General features: G+C 41.0%; 1 protein-coding gene across 5 annotated transcripts in view; it reads right to left on the bottom strand.

The window, feature by feature from the left end:
* LOC106566948 (tyrosine-protein phosphatase non-receptor type 11) overlaps positions 1-18,366 on the bottom strand; it is a 104,308-nt gene that overhangs the window by 56,454 nt on the left and 29,488 nt on the right. For all 5 annotated transcript variants that reach the window (XM_045693339.2, XM_045693337.2, XM_014135627.3 and 2 more), the window contains one exon: positions 6,780-6,902. Coding sequence is in view for 4 of the 5 variants with exons in the window: in XM_045693337.2 (XP_045549293.1) it covers positions 6,780-6,902 (123 nt within the window). In the remaining variant the exon portion in view is untranslated. The remainder of the gene's footprint in view (positions 1-6,779; positions 6,903-18,366) is intronic.

Below are 18,366 nucleotides of genomic sequence, written 5' to 3'. Positions count from 1 at the left end.
AAAACACCACGAATACCCACATGAAAATAACAGGTTGATGTGGTCCGCGGTACCGTGAATACCCAATCATTTCTGCACAGGAGGAAACTGTTTGTTGATCAAGTCTACGTGGAAATAAGACTGTTTTCATAGTAAGAAAAACCTTATCAGACAATCTTATTCCTTTATAATACCCTGTTGATTTTGAGTGAGTATTTGAGAGCAACTGGTTTTCACTAAATGCAGGTGGCTAGGGAGCACAGATCAGGTCAAAAAACAATCTGCCACTTTTCAAAATACACAGTCACAAAGAGACACTGTCACACACACATAGCATTCTAAACCCGAGACATTCATGCTGAAGACAGTTCTTTTTCCATTTCCAGTGAAAATTTCAGAGCAATATTTGTCTGCAGCAAAAGGCCAAACCAATGCACAAACATGCACTTTGTCTTAGTACACCTACACATTTACAAGTCGGTTTTTGAGCCTGCAGCAAACCACAACTCCCACTCCACACACTTTTACAAAAAAGATCATACTGTTGCTAGTGATCTAACTCAGGAAGTTAGAAAAGTGACAGAACTGCACATTATGCTATCTGATATCTAGCTTTAATGCAATTAACTAGCCCTCTCTCTGCAAATTGATGATCAAGTAACGGTCATATAAAGTGGAACAAATCCTATTCTCTCCCTCTCATCCATCTTTCTCTCGTATAAACCTGCATTCTCTCCTTCCCTCCCTCCCTCTACATCCATCGGTCTCTCCTACAAACCTGCATTCTCTCCTTCCCTGTAATTGTGTTATGAATGTTTGAGTGGAGCAGTATGCCTCCCTGTCTGTGGCTACTAATGGCCCGTGGCGGCTGCACTGTGTGTGTGTGTGTGTGTGTGTGTGTGTGTGTGTGTGTGTTTGCACCATGCTGTTTGTGGGAGTTTAACACAGTTAATGACGTCGCATTGAGCCAAACATTCATCTAGATTTTACTCTGCGGATGGGATGGGTCTCTTGCAGACTTGGAGACATAGCACACAATCATTGCGCCATTATATATATATATATACACACACACACACACATATATATATACATATACACATACATATATATATATATATATACACACATATACATATACATATACATACATACATACATACATACATACACACATATATATATATATATATATATATATACACATACATACATACATATATAAACATTGGAGCTCTATATTTGTATTTATTTTATGCAGTCTTTTTGCTCATCTTTATCAAGGCATCTGAAAATTCCTGACTCTACTGTATGTCTAAAAAACAATATTCACATAACTCTGTACAACAGCATTACTTGATTTTGCCATTGTCAAAAGCAGATATATATATATATATATATATATATATATATATATATATATATATAAAATATCTACAAAAGATAGGGGTCAAAATTATTGGATCCCCTGTTTTCAGTACTCCAGCACCCTGGATAACGACACTGAGCCTTTTCTAAAAAAAAAAGTGTTGATATTGGAGAACACGTTGAGAGGGATCTTAGACCATTGCTCCATACAGAATCTTTCCGGATCCTTGATATCCTTCCTCTGAGTTTATGGACTGTCCTCTTCAATTCAAACCACAGGTTTTCAGTGGGGTTCAAGTCAGGAGACTGAGGTGGCAATTGCAAAATGTTGATTTTGTGGTGATTTAAACAATTTGTTTGTGGATTTTGATGTGTGCTTGGGGTAATTGTCTTTCTGGAAGATCCACTTGGGGCCAAGCTTCAGTTTCCTAGCAGAGGCAACCAGGTTTTTGGCTAAACATATCCTGGTACTTGGTAAAGTTCATGATGCTGTTGATCTTAACAAGGGAAGCAAAATAGCCCCATAACATCAAAGATCTAACACCATGTTTTACAGTAGGGATGAGGTATTTCTGAATAATATGTATTTCTGTCTACCTACAAGCCCTTCTGACTACAAGGATGGAAGCCCTGCACTTGTTTTATTATATCTGGAGCAACATTAGGTCATCATCAATCTTCAGTGGCCCACCCATGGTTCGAGAAGAAGGAACACACAATGACACTATTTAGTCCCTCTTCCCCCCTTTCCTTTTATCTACTGGCTTCCTATCTCTCTCTAGTTCCAAAACATGTGTATCAAACAGGCCTTTGGACAGATTCGAACACATGTCGACATCAGTATATGTGAGTGCTGAGGGCAGAGTCACTAACCACTAGACCACCATGGCCACGTCTCTGTTACATAGTATCCAGTGAGAACACAATTCACTTATCAAAATGAGATGAATCAACATTCTATTAGGTCAATTTGACCAACGCATTTAATTGATTGAATCTATAAATAGCCCGACTGCAATGGAAATATGTCTAATGGAAATGAATGGAGGCAATGGCATACGTAATACGGGGAGAAAATCCATCCACAGTCCCAGCTAATGCCCTCTAAACTTCTCCTCTGATCAAGAGCATAGAGATGTATAAAAACACAACATGATACTAGAACATACACCACTAGAACAAAAGTTATGGCCTATGTTCCCAACACATTTTTACTGAAAGAAAACAATGAGAAACCAAGGCATTTCTTTTGATCTGAGAATTACATACACAGAGTATAGTAAACATTAGGAACATCTTCCTAATATTGATTTGCACCCCTTCTGTCAAGTTGGCTGGATGTCCTTTAGGTGGTGGACCATTCTTGATACAATCCTTCTTTAACCTGTCTCCTCCCCTTCATCTACACTGATTGAAGTGGATTTAACAGTGACATCAATAAGGGATCATAGCTGTCACCTGGTCAGTCTATGTCATGGAAAGAGCAGGTGTTCTTAATGTTTTGTATACTCAGTGTACATATGCGCTTCACAATTACATCGGCTACATCATGCTTGGCTGTGTAAGTTCTCACTCCCTCAAAATGCAGCATAGAGCTATGGTTGTCAAGGCCTCTCCCATAACAGAACACACTGTCTACTTAACCACACATTGCGGTCTACTCCGCCCACTACTGGAACAGTTAACATCATAGCAGAAAATGTTTAACCCCTCCCTCTCCACCACCACTCCCATACTTCCCCTGCCATCCAGCCCCCTGCCCAGGCCAGGAAAGGGAGAGGGAGAGGGGGAGATAAGCAAAGGGAAAAGCAGGGAGAATGAGATAACAGCCCATTGGAGTACCAGGGCATCCATTAAAAGGAGAGTCAACCTGGACCCCCCTAATAACATGCTGGTAAGAAGAAACACTAATGACTTGGTAATCACTCTCTCGTTGAGTGTGTGTGTGTGTGTGTGTGTGTGTGTGTGGTGTGTGTGTGTGTGTGTGTGTGTGTGTGTGAGATATGAGATTGTGAGTATATACGATTGAGAGAGTGTGTGATATGAGTGTGTGTGAGAGAATGCTAGAGAGTGTCTGTGATGTGGGAGTATGTGTGAGCATACAAGTAAGAAACAGTTAGCTTGGTCACACTGGACCCTGGCAAGCTTAGGGTCCAATTCCGATTTAGGAAATTACACCTTTCTTACACACGCCTTTCCTACATACTTCTCAGTAGGTGGTATTCAGACTTACCTTATGAAGGTGTGTAACGGGCTTTGCTGGCGTGGTTCCCTTGTGTTCACTGAATAATAAATTTAACCGCTGAAAACCTTCCCACTTGCTGGCCAACAGGTTTTGCCATTCAATAGGGTTTTCAGTACATTTATCTTAAGCCATCCCTTCAAATACGGTGTACCTAGTAGTTAGAATTTTGTCAACAGACTCAATAGAATACATAGAGAGAACGGGTTCACAATATTAGGGATCAATGAAGGAAAGACATCTAAAATATATGCATATTTGTCTCCGTTTCTGCACCAATTGGTAGATTTAAAAAAATACTCTGATCGTGTAGATTATTTAAGGTTAGGAATGTATTTTACAGGTTTGCCTAGCATTTACACACGAAAGAAAGAAAACGGTGGTTTGATTCAGTCAGAAATTTGCTACATTCCGTTCTTCAACCCATGGTAATGTTGGAAGATTAGTTTACATCGAATTACAATAGGGAGAATATTTTACAATAGGAGGCTATACCCTCGTCTATTGCCTGCACTAACTAACTGTGTGATGACACAGCCAAGTAGTGCCATTCGTCAGGTTCAAACTGTTATGGCTTGGTCTGCGCTCCGCTACATAACGATTTAATTAGCCTACATGTCTTTTTTTGTATTAGCAACTGTTACCAATGATCCTCAGCAACAACCACATGGCCATAACGGAATTCACAGAGAAAGCAAATTAAGGTAAACGAAACAATGTAATTAAATGGAATGATAATGTAGGCTATACCAACTAAAGGGAACTAACAATACATCGGCAGTTTAATATGGGTTGTTATTAGGCCTACTGACGGTTAATACTGATAGCTGCTAATATTTAACATGATTGAAATAGTAAACAGAGAACGTCGGGGTAGCCTATAATTAAGACAATTGAGAGTGCCGATCCCTGCAAGTTAAAAGGCCATACAATTTAAATTCTGCATAATGGAACAAGATTTCCAAAAACTTTACTGTGGCAAAGTTGATATGTTAATACGATTCTGCCTTATGACTGGTTTAACATTTGCCTCCTGTGATTTATAAGGTAAATATATATGAAACAAGTGTCACTTATATTTACAATTCCTTTAACCAAACAGATTACTAATTTCCCTAGCTGTTATCAATAGCTATTATCAAATTGTAAATTACAGTGCAATGAGAATGGGGTTATTTCTATCGGAAAAAATAAAGTAGATGCCGACAGGTTCGCTAGACCTTACTCATAGTTTCCTCACGCGTAACAGTGGAGAAATTAGGGAATTACTGTAAATCAAGGTCAGAATACTCATAGTTTCCTCACGCGTAACGGTGGAGAAATTAGGGAATTACTGTAAATCAAGGTCAGAATACTCATAGTTTCCTCACGCGTAACGGTGGAGAAATGAGGGAATTACTGTAAATCAAGGTCAGAATACGACGTATCTAGACACACCTTCATTTATTCCATCGCCACCCAAAATGAATATCAGGTGAAAAGCACGCTATTCCATTACTTAGGTTCAAGGTCAGAATACTCAGAGAAAAATGCATAAACATTTAATTACGTTCCATTTACGAACGCTAAACTCGGGTCGGAATTGGGTCCTTAGTGAATAGGCAAGACGTAGCTGAATAGTCGCAAAGAAAAGTGTAAAGGAGTAAGTGTAAAGCATTACTCTCATCAGCTCATGAAAGCTGAATAATCTTTTTGTATTTCTCACCGTAAGCAAAGAAATAAACTCTTATGCATTCATGTTGGTACGTAGCCTACTTTCAACAGCAAAACAGTGCAGACACAAAATAAACTGCCAATGCTCTAGATAGAATAGTGCTAACTATTTCCCCCTTCCCCCCACCAAGCTAGTCCAAACTGACCTTACCGTACCATGGGGGGGCATAAATCACACAGCCCACAGGAAGGTGGTGGAGTGGGGGTGAGGGAGGGGTGCTGTTAGCCTGCGCTATAGTTTAGCCACAGGGCCTGTGGTCTGAAGAACAACAAATACATGTAATTTAGCCTGGTGAACGCAAACACACACAGGCAGTTAGGCAGCCCTCAGTCACCACAAAGCCACATAACACCTGGGGCATGCAGGGTCAGACCTCGACATGGGCCCCTGGTCTTAACGCTATTAAGAGCTACTGCCTGGACTGGCCTGGCTGCCACACTCACTGCTGTTGCCAGCCTAACAACCTTCATTCTTTCTCACCCCTCTCTGGTTAGAGCGTTGGGACAGTAACCGAAAGGTTGCTAGATCGAATCCCCGAGCTGACAAGGTAAAAATCTGTCTTCTGCCCCTGAGCAAGGCAGTTAACCCACTGTTCCTCGGGCACCGAAGATGTGGATGTCGATTACGGGAGCCCCCGCACCTCTCTGATTCAGAGGGGTTGGGTTAAATGCAGAAGACACATTTCAGTTGAATGCATTCATTTGTACAACCCTTTCCCTCTACCCTACATACACTCCCCCCTCTCTCTCTCACACACTCCTCTCTCCCTCACTACTCAAGCCAACCTCTGCTAAAGAGAGCGAGCTAAAGGACGATGCTGGACCTTTTCCATGAGCTCGTCTGACTGATAAGCCTCTTAAAAGCTTCCGTTGCCAATGCAGAGGCACTCTCTATCCTGGCGCTACAGGAAATCACAGAGGCTTGCTGTTTACCAGCTCTCCAACTACAGAGCTCACTGTTCATAATTCAATGAAATGTAATGTCATACATGGGGTCAGTGGCGTAAGTGAATTCTTGTGAAAGGCTATTTACGACCAGTTCTCGCTTTCTTTTCAACCGAGGAGGGAAACAAACATTTTCCATTTCGTAGAAACGTGGGAAAATAACAAACTAGCCATATTTCAAGCTTGAACTCGCACAAGCTGTGACTGTTCACCCAAAGGCAAGGCTCTTGCTCTCTTGCTAGCTTGCTTACTGGAAAGCGATCATTTCCCATTTCTTGAGGCTTGACTCACGAGACAATGTGCTCTGAATGATTAACTTTACACCAGGGGCAATGTTGTGGAGCATAGGCCGCTAACGCTAGGATAAAGAGCTAGGCTAAAGCGGTGGGCTAAAGCACTAGCAGAGAACCATGCTAACACAGAACATTCACGTAACATTACCTAAAGGTTCTCCTTTGGTTATTTGACAAATAACTTAACCAGATTGTTATTGGAAGACACATTTGTTAGCTGGGAACATGGAGGCCCCTACCTGATAGAGAGAGTAAAATCTCCCGGGTTGCTCTTGCTTGGCCGGGCTAGGAAACTGCCGTGGACCCCCCGGGTCAAGAGGAGCTGCTCTGCCTCGATGCCGGTGATGTTGGGGTGGAACCACCTGGAAGAACAGCGAGAGAGAATAGTTGAGCACAAACGCCAAATCCAGAGTAACTGCGCCAGAAACAGTGTTTCTCAATGTACCTGATTCAAATGATCAACCGGTTGAATCAGATGAGTGTGTTAGTGCCGGGCTAAAAAGAAACAGAGGCCCCTCCAGGAGTTGATTGATAAACATACCTTTAAACTCACTCATCAATCATTATTTCCCAGTAAAAGATTCAGTTTGGTGACACTAGTTAGAAACACATAAACCATAAGAGTTAACCTTTTGGAGAGCAGAGCCCAAAACTACGAATGAGGTTTGAGTAGTTAGCTAAGTAACTTTGGTCAACGAATGTGGCTCACCTTTTAGCCTGCTCTGGGGCAAGTTAACTCCATTTATCTTGAATTAAGTGTCTGAGATGTGGGTTAAGGACCAATAAAATCAGATTCGCTTCCTCTTGCAAAGATTGTCATCCCCTTGTTAATTGTGTCATTTGAGGAAGATGACTGATTCAATATTTTATTAATCAAATGTTTTGTGTACATTTGTTAAAATACGTATTACACAATTAGTGATGACAGCATTTGTTTTCCAAATTGTACATTTTTCACGCAATTGTATTTTGAAATTTGCAAAATGCAAACTGACAGCCGCAACCAACCATAGACATGTAATCCATAGATGGCAGTTACCATTCAAGTTAAAAGAGCATTATGTAGATTTTTTTGTAAGGGTCCAGCCCAGCACTGGTTGCAGATACAGGTGGCAAAAAAAGTTTAGCTAAGTGACAAAATGATGAGGCTTAGGGAAAAACCAGAGTAAATATAGGTAACAATTGTAATAGCTGGAGAGAAGTTATGGCCCTAAAAGGGCTGAAGTCTGATGCAGAGATGGCCTGTTTCCTGCTTGACAGGTAATTTTAACAAGACGTTGCATCAGCTACAGGAGCTAGCTAGTGTTAGCTATGAATGGAGAATCTGGGTTAGCTTTATGCTATCTAAATTATATGGCTGTCTTGATAAATAACTAAGGTGTACATGGTATTTATGATCTAAGACCAGTCAAGATATTGACATAAACATGTGTATTTGATAGTCATGATCATTTAGAACCTACTTACATTTACATTGCTGAATATTTGTTGTTGTGTGTTGATGGCTAGCTAACGTTTCTTGTGCATTTCTCTGTTTGAGAGGGATAGAACTGTAATGGTCGCCTGTAACGTAAGCAGCTGTAATGGTGTTCGGCAGTATAGTTGCCTCACATTTTTGAGACTTCCAAGTAACTAACGTTATTACAAAACATTACTGAAACAATATTAGCTAGCTAGCTAGTTAACATAATGTATCTTGGTAGAGAGTTGACAAGTAAGCTCACTAGCTAGGTTTTGTGACATACGTTTGTGATATAATAATGGGACATGTGTGAAATAAAAATGTAATTTCTCATCTTCTAGTTATGAAAAGGCCCCACCACAATCCACTCCAAGGGAAGTGTTACCTCTGCCTGCTTTATCAAGCATTGGAGTGGCATCCAGCACCACACTGTCAGATAGCTAAGAACACATGTTTAATTTCAATAGGAGAATAGCTAGATACCTTTTTCCTATTCCTTTCAATGATGGCTATTGGGTAGTGTGAACTTTGTGTGCATCATTTATGGTTGGTTTCTGTGTACCTCTCTTTGAGCCTGCCTTCTTTGAGTAGCCTATGTGTTTATCTCTCTGGTACTGTCATGTCTCCCTCTCTAGTATTCAACATGTTTGCCAGTAATGAAGATACTATATGCTTGGAGTATAACCGACTGTCTTTTCTAATGGGGGGATGAGTTTCTGAAGGAGCCTGGAGTGGTTGAGCTAGATGGGAGCACCATGGAGGCAACAAAAGGAAAAAACAGGCAACAAGGTTTTTTCCATTAACTATTCCCAGACATTATCACCCTATATGTGTGTTGCCAATATGGTACAGATCTTATTCAGTGAATTTACTTTTTTGTTATGTTCTATCGCTTCTATTTAGCCTGATGAGTATGAGCGTCTTCGAAAAGACCATAGAAGTAAATGAAGGTCAATGACCTAATGAATAGTGTGTAACATTGTTCTTAATATTTGTGTATTTACTTTTGTTGTTTGTATTTATAATTTATCATTAAACAGTACATATGGAAAGTATTGACTTTTTCCAAATTTTGTTACGGTACAGCCTTACTCTAAAATGTATTAAATTCTTGTTTTTCTCATCAATCTACACAATACCCCATAATGGAAAAGCAAAAATACGTTTACAATTTTTTTGCAAATGTATGAAAGATAAAAGGGTTCAGACCCTTTACTTTGTACATGTACTTTGTTGAAGCACCTTTGGCAGTGATCACAGCCTCGAGTATTCTTGGGTATGACACTACAAGTTAGCCACACCTGTACAGTGGCCAAAAGTTTTGAGAATGACACAAATATTAATTTTCACAAAATCTGCTGCCTCAGTTTCTATGATGGCAATTTGCATATACTCCAGAATGTTATGAAGAGTGATCAGATTAATTGCAATTAATTGCAAAGTCCCTCTTTCCCATGCAAATGAATTGAATCCCCAAAAAACATGTCCACTGCATTTCAGCCCTGCCACAAAAGGACCAGCTGACATCATGTTAGTGATTCTCTCGTTAACACAGGTGTGAGTGTTGACGAGGACAAGGCTGGAGATCACTCTGTCATGCTGATTGAGTTTGAATAACAGACTGGAAGCTTCAAACGGAGGGTGGTGCTTGGAATCATTGGTCCTCCTCTGTCAACCATGGTTACCTGCAAGGAAACATGTGCCGTCATCATTGCTTTGCACAAAAAGGGCTTCACAGGCAAGGATATTGCTGCCAGTAAGATTGCACCTAAATCAACCATTTATTGGATCATCAAGAACTTCAAGCAGAGCGGTTCAATTGTTGTGAAGAAGGCTTCAGGGCGCCCAAGAAAGTCCAGCAAGCGCCAGGACCGTCTCCTAAGTTTATAAAGCTGCGGGATCGGGGCACCACCAGTACAGAGCTTGCTCAGGAATGGCAGCAAGCAGGTGTGAGTGTATCTGCACAGTGAGGCAAAGACTTTTGGAGGATGGCCTGGTGTCAAGAAGGGCAGCAAAGAAGCCACTTCTCTCCAGGAAAAACATCAGGGACAGACTGATATTCTGCAAAAGGTACAGGGATTGGACTGCTGAGGACTGGGGTAAAGTCATTTTCTCTGATGAATCCCCTTTCCGATTGTTTGGGGCATCCGGAAAAAAGCTTGTCCGGAGAAGACAAGGTGAGCGCTACCATCAGTCCTGTGTCATGCCAACAGTAAAGCATCCTGAGACCATTCATGTGTGGTGTTGCTTCTCAGCCAAGGGAGTGGGCTCACTCACAATTTTGCCTAAGAACACAGCTATGAATAAAGAATGGTACATCCTCCGAGAGCAACTTCTCCCAACCATCCAGGAACAGTTTGGTGACGAACAATGCCTTTTCCAGCATGATGGAGCACCTTGCCATAAGGCAAAAGTGATAACTAAGTGGCTTGGGGAACAAAACATCGATATTTTGGGTAGGAAACTCCCCAGACCTTAATCCCATTGAGAACTTGTGGTCAATCCTCAAGAGGTGGGTGGACAAACAAAAACTCACAAATTCTGACTAACTCCAAGCATTGATTATGCAAGAATGGGCTGCCATCAGTCAGGATGTGGCCCAGAAGTTAATTGACAGCATGCCAGAGTGGATTGCAGAGGTCTTGAAAAAGAAGCGTCAACACTGCAAATATTGACTCTTTGCATCAACTTAATGTAATTGTCAATAAAAGCCTTTGACACTTATGAAATGCTTGTAATTATACTTCAGTATTCCATAGTAACATCTGACAAAAATATCTGAAGGCACTGAAGCAGCAAACCTTGTGGAAATTAATATTTGTGTCATTCTCAAAACTTTTGGCCACGGCTGTATTTGGGGGAGATCTTCCCATTCATCTCTGCAGATCCTCTCAAGCTCTGTTAGGTTAGATGGGGAGTGTTGCTGCACAGCTATTTGCAGGTCTCTCCAGAGATTTTAAATCGGGATCAAGGCCGTGCTTTGGCAGGGACTTGTCCCGAAGCCACTCCTGCATTGTCTTGGCTGTGTGCTTAGGGTCGTTGTCCTGTTGGAAGGTGAACCTTCACCCCAGTCTGAGGTCCTGAGCAGGTCTTCATCAAGGATCTCTCTTCCTTGCTCCGTTCATCGAAAGTAGTCTCCCTGCCGCTGAAAAATATCCCCACTGCATGATGCTGCCACCACCATGCTTCACTGTAGGGATGGTGCCAGGTGCTCTCTAGACGTGACGCTTGGCATTAAGGCCAAAGAGTTCCATATTGGTTTCATCAGACCAGAGTATCTTGTTTCTCATCGTCTGAGAGTCTTTTAGGTGCCTTTTAGCAAACTCCAAGCAGGCAGTCATGGGCCTTTTACTGAGGAGTGGCTTCCGTCTGGCCACTCTTATATATATATATATATATATATATCAGTTGAAGGCGGAAGTTTACATACACTTAGGTTGGAGTCATTAAAACTTGTTTTTCAACCACTCCACAAATTTCTTGTTAACAAACTTTGGATTTGGCAAGTCAGTTAGGACATCTACTTTGTGAATGACACAAGTAATTTTTCCAACAATTGTTTACAGACAGATTATTTCACTTATCATTCACCGTATCACAATTCCAGTGGGTCAGAAGTTGACATTTACTAAGTTGACCGTGCCTTTAAAGAGCTTGGAAAATTGCAGAAAATTATGTCATGGCTTTAAAAGCTACTGATAGGCTAATTGACATCATTTGAGTCAATTAGAGGTCTACCTGTGGATGTATTTCAAGGCCTACCTTCAAACTCAGTGCCTCTTTTCCTGAGGAAGGCACAGTGATGCCGACGTTGGTAAATACACATTAAATTGCTGGGAGATTATACATGGAGTGTGCGACTTTCTTTATTTTGATTTAAAGTTCATAGTTTATTCGCCATTAGTCAGCACCTCCACACAAACTATTATTCTGCGTGTGCACCAGCTGATGTTTTTTTATGCATTTCAAGGCCTACCATCAAACTCAGTGCCTCTTTGCTTGACATCATGGGAAAATCAAAAGAAATCAGCCAAGAACTTAGAAAAAAATTGTAGACCTCACAAGTCTGGTTCATCTTTGGGAGCAATTTCCAAATGCCTGAAGGTACCACGTTCATCTGTACAACCAATAGCACGCAAGTATAAACACCATGGGACCACGCAGCCGTCATACTGCTCAGGAAGGAGAAGTGTTCTGTCTCCTAGAGATGAACGTATTTTGGTGCGAAAAGTGCTAATCAATCCCAGAACAACAGCAAAGGACCTTGTGAAGATGCTGGAGGAAACAGGTACAAAAGTATCTATATCCACAGTAAAACAAGTCCTATATCGACATAACCTGAAAGGCCGCTCAGCAAGGAAGAAGCCACTGCTCCAAAACCATAAAAAAGCTAGACTACGGTTTTCAACTGCACATGGGGACAATGATCGTACTTTCGGAGAAATGTCCTCTGGTCTGATGAAAATGTTTGGCCATAATGACCATCGTTATGTTTGGAGGAAAAAGAGGGAGGCTTGCAAGCCAAAGAACACCATCCCAATTGTGAATCTCGGGGGTGGCAGCATTATGTTGTGGGGGTGCTTTGCTACAGGACGGACTGGTGCACTTCACAAAATAGATGGCATCATGAGGATGGACAATTATGTGGATCTATTAAAGCAACATCTCAAGACATCAGTCAGGAATTTAAAGCTTGGTCGCAAATGGGTCTTCCAAATGGACAATGACCCCAAGCATACTTCCAAAGTTGTGGCAAAATGGCTTAAGGACAAGAAAGTCAAGGTATTGGAGTGGCCATCACAATGCCCTGACCTCAATCCCATAGAATATTTGTGGGCAGAACTGAAAAGGTGTGTGCGAGCAAGGAGGCCTACAAACCTGACTCAGTTACACCAGTTCTGTCAGGAGGAATGGGCCAACATTCACCCAACTTATTGTGGGAAGCTTGTGGAAGGCTACCCGAAACGTTTGACCCAGGTTAAACAATTTAAAGGCAATGCTACCAAATACTAATTGAGTGTATGCAAACTTCTGATCCACTGGGAATGTGATGAAAGAAATAAAAGCTGAAATAAATCATTCTCTCCTATTTTTCTGACATTTCACATTCTTAAAATAAAGTGGTGATCCTAACTGACTTAAGACAAAAATATCCAGAAAAATGCAGCTTGTTACCTGTAAAAATAGACACATGTCCACAGAAGCAATCAATCAATCAAATTCCAAACTCTCCACCATGGCCAAGACCAAAGAGCTCTCCAAGGATGTCAGGGACAAGATTGTAGACCTACACAAGGCTGGAATGGGCTACAAGACCATCGCCAAGCAGCTTGGTGAGAAGGTGACAACATTTGGTGCGATTATTCGCAAATGGAAGAAACACAAAAGAACTGTCAATATCCCTCGGCCTGGGGCTCCATGCAAGATCTCACCTCGTGGGGTTGCAATGATCATGAGAATGGTGAGGAATCAGCCCAGAACTACACGGGAGGATCTTGTCAATGATCTCAAGGCAGCTGGGACCATAGTCACCAAGAAAACAATTGGTAACACACTACACCGTGAAAGACTGAAATCCTGCAGCGCCCGCAAGGTCCCTCTGCTCAAGAATACATATAAATGCCCGTCTGAAGTTTGCCAATGAACATCTGAATGATTCAGAGGACAACTGGTGAAAGTGTTGTGGTCAGATGAGACCAAAATGGAGCTCTTTGGCATCAACTCAACTCGCCGTGTTTGGAGGAAGAGGAATGCTGCCTATGACCCCAAGAACACCATCTCCACCGTCAACCATGGAGGTGGAAACATTATGCTTTGGGGGTGTTTTTCTGCTAATGGGACAGGACAACTTCACCGCATCATTTGACGGGGCCATGTACTGTCAAATCTTGGGTGAGAACCTCCTTCCCTCAGCCAGGGCATTGAAAATGGGTCGTGGATGGGTATTCCAGCATGACAATCACCCAAAACACACGGCCAAGGCAACAAAGGATTTGCTCAAGAATAAGCACATTAAGGTCCTGGAGTGGCCTAGCCAGTCTCCAGATCTTAATCCCTTAGAAAATCTGTGGAGGGAGCTGAAGGTTCGAGTTGTCAAACGTCAGCCTCGAAACCTTAATGACTTGGAGAAGATCTGCAAAGAGGAGTGGGACAAAATCCCTCCTGAGATGTGTGCAAACCTGGTGGCCAACTACAAGAAACGTCTGACCTCTGTGATTGCCAACAAGGGTTTTGCCACCAAGCACTAAGTCATGTTTTGCAGAGGGGTCAAATACTTATTTCCCTCATTAAAATGCAAATCATTTTATAACATTTTTGACATGCGTTTTTCTGGATTTTTTTGTTGTTATTCTGTCTCTCACTGTTCAAATAAACCTACCATTAAAATTATAGACTGATCATTTCTTTGTCAGTGGGCAAACGTACAAAATCAGCAGGGGATCAAATACTTTTTTCCCCCACTGTATAATACTGTCGTTTGAATTTCTGCTCTGCAATTTCACCGGATGTTGGCCAGGTGGGACGCTACCGTCCCACCTGCCCATAAGAAGTTAATCAGAGTGGCAACAAAGAGACCAAGATAACCCTGAAAGAGCTACAAAGCGAATGAAAATGTGCCACTGACTCACCCATGGATTGATGTTTCAGCATTGTCTCAATGAAGAGTCTGGCATTTGACTAGCCATGTGCGACATGAATGCGCAGTTACAAGCCTACTAGAGTTGGGGGCAGGCGGACGAGCAATATCCACCATCATAGTACAGTTGAAGGTTGAAGACTGATCTGCAATGTGAAGCTGGCCTAGCTTTATAAAAGCCTGAGTTGATCTAGTTTACTTCGTAGTATACCACTCAGGACACCAACATTTACAGAACTTAAGATAACTGGCAAATGCTTACTTCCTGTGTTATATAACCAAACAGAGAGTAAAACAATTTACTCCATCCAGCTCACATTTGGATAACCATATTGTTCACCATCAACTATTACACATTTGGATGCTACATTGTCCAACAAGAAAATGTACAGAAATACACCACAAGCATAATTGCAAATGATGGCTCTGTCCTGTGCCCTTCTATCACTATCTCCCTCTCTCCGTATATCCTAACTATTCTTTCATAAAAAACTTTTTTTTTTTTAAATATGAAGGGGGATTGTGACTCCTCGTGGTATCAAAAGATCAATAGAGGTCTGAGAACTTCCAACAAAAACAAGTTTTGTGGTTATGTATAAAAAGCCAACATGGAATGATTTTTTCCCTAACCATAGCGTATATATTTTTCATAATTATGAGGTTAATATGCTAAATTACTCTGGGTCTAATCTATGACCTATTCGATTCGTAGGGCCCCTTTCCACAAGTGGTTGCTATAGCAAATGGAATTCACTTTTGTGGCTTATTCAAGGCTAGTTAAAGTGTGAACCCATTTGTATTAAGCATAATGAATCGGGCCTACATGAAAAAACAAAAACAACTGCTAATGTTGATGAAGCCTATTGTGATGATGTTGTCTTGAATCAAAAACAGAGCTTGTGGTCAGTTTTGTTGATGCTCAGGGGTGGATTGAGAATTTCCACAAAACACTGTGTTGAATATGTCTGGATACGCTCTTGGAGGAATACAGTGCAATGTTCTGGTGTCAGACTTAAAGGCACAATTTGTAGCTTCTTTGTCCACGACACAGAATGCACCAATGGTTGCTGCTTGAACAAACCATAGAGATAGATAGAGGACTCATCTTTATATCTGTGCCATTATAGTGTCTGTGACAGAATGGGAAGCGCCATTGAGGCTACAACCCATAGGAATCAAAACAGTTTACTATTTTAATACGGCGGAAGCCCACAATGGTGCTGCCCATGCTAAAAAGTAATTTTGGCCACTAGAGGCCTCTATCATTCTCTATGGAATAAACACGCACACAAAAAAATTGTCAATGTAATCCAATCAGTGAGCCATATACTCACAAAGGCCCACTTCCTTAGTCCTGCCAGGTCAATACATGACTCAAAACAAACTAAACTTGAGCTGTCAAAATATAAGTAGCCTATGAATATTAAAAAGACAACTGCTGGTATTGCAACACTGTCAGTAGCCTGTTATGCCTTACAACAGCAGAAGCAGAACTTCAAGACTTAGTTCGCTACTTATGTTAAAGAATACCACCCTTTTATACAAACGTTTGCTATCTCGATCTGTTGCTTCAGCATCCAAACTATTTAGCAAGGAAAAGCCTGATTATCTAAGAAGCTGCATCCTGATTCTCCACACTTCCCCCAAAGTATGCACTTGCACACTCCCCGTCATGGATTTACAGTGATATGTATTGGTGGTGAAAATTACACCAATACTTTCTGAACACCGTTTACAATTCTTCACTGTTTACCAGTGGAGGCTCCTCAGGGGAGGTAGAGGAGGACCATCCTCCTCAGTGAATTTCATAAAATAGAAATTGTGAAACATTAAAGTTTTCCTTTTTAGATAAAACAATACTAAATATATTCACGTCACCAAAATAATTGATTAAAACTAGAGGTCGACCGATTATGATTTTTCAACGCCGATACCGATACCAATTATTGGAGGACCCAAAAAAGCCGATAGCGATTAATCGGACGATTATTATTATGCTTTTTTAAATATGTATATATACACACCCACACACCCACACCCACACACACACACACACACACACACACAGCTCTGATGTGACAACGATACTGAAGAGTCTGCTTAGGAGACAAATACTCTCAACTGTTTGAATAATAAAAATTGAGTTTAAGTTACCTGTGATGAATGCTGAAAACAAAAACTGTAATTTCTATATGCAGGAAATCCTATTTTAATAATGGGCATGGTAAGAATTGACTACCAAAGTGCGAGTCATAATTCCCATGACACCTTCTAGCAAAATCTGAAAAGCGGTTCCTTCATTTATTCCATAGGATATTTTTAGATTCACTTAAAATAAGGTCTGTGTTTGGTTTAGGCTTACACCACCTTGCCAATTTTATAACTGTGTAGATATCCATAGGATATAACTCTGATCAATATAAGCGAAGATACATTTTTTTGTAGAGTGGATTTATGAAAATATGTTGACAAACGTTACCTAGTGAGATTTACACGGGTATCAAAACGCCGAGGCGGTTTAAGCACAAAACACAGACCTTATTTGAAGTAGATCAAGACATTCTCTATGGAAGACATGAACGGTAAAATAACGAAGGAACCCCTTTCAAGTTCAGCCGCAAGTTATTACAGGAATTATGACGCGTCGACTATTTTTCTCTAAACCATATACCTTTGACTATTACGAGCCTGCTGCTGCCTACCACCGCTCAGTCAGACTGCTCTATCAAATATCAAATCATAGACTTAACTATAATATAATAAACCTTAGGTCATTAATATGGTCAAATCCGGAAACTATCATCTCGAAAACATTATTCTTTCAGTGACATACGGAACCGTTCCGTATTTTATCTAACGGGTGGCATCCATAAGTCTAAATATTCCTGTTACATCGCACAACCTACAATGTTATTTCATAGTTCCGTAAAATTCTGGCAAATTAGTTCGCAACGAGCCAGATTCTGTATACTCTGATTCTGCGTGCAACGAACGCAAGAGAATTGACACAATTTCACCTGGTTAATATTGCCTGCTAACCTGGATTTCTTTTAGCTAAATATGCAGGTTTAAAAATATATACTTCTGTGTATTGATTTTAAGAAAGGCATTGATGTTTATGGTTAGGTACACGTCGGAGCAAAGACAGTCCTTTTTCGCGAATGCGCACCACATCGATTATATGCAAAGCAGGACAGGCTAGATAAACTAGTAATATCATCAACCATGTGTAGTTAACTAGTGTTTATGATTGATTGATTGTTTTTTTATAAGATAAGTTTAATGCTAGCTAGCAACTTACCGTGGCAACGTTAGTTAACGTAAGGTTGCATCCCCAAGCGACAAGGTAAAAATCTGTCGTTCTGCCCCTGAACAAGGCGGTTAACCCACCGTTCCTAGGCCGTCATTGAAAATAAGAATGTGTTCTTTAACTGACTTGCCTAGTTAAATAATAATTTTTTTTGATTCGGCAAATCGGTGGCCAAAAATACCGATTACCGATTGTTATGAAAACTTGAAATCGGCCCTAATTAAATCGGCCATTCCGATTAATCGGTCGACCTCTAATTAAAACACACTGTTTTGCAATGGACTGCAGTAGCCTCAACAGCACTCTCTGGGGTAGCACCATGGTGTAGCTGGAGGACAGCTAGTTTCCATCCTCCTCTGAGTACATTGACTTCAGCAGAAAACATAGGAGGCTCATGGTTCTCACCCCCTTCCATAG

Source organism: Salmo salar, chromosome 13 (assembly GCF_965601325.2).
Source record: "Salmo salar chromosome 13, fSalSal1, whole genome shotgun sequence".
NCBI classification, from domain to species: domain Eukaryota; kingdom Metazoa; phylum Chordata; class Actinopteri; order Salmoniformes; family Salmonidae; genus Salmo; species Salmo salar.
This window is presented reverse-complemented; position numbering and strand designations above follow the sequence as displayed.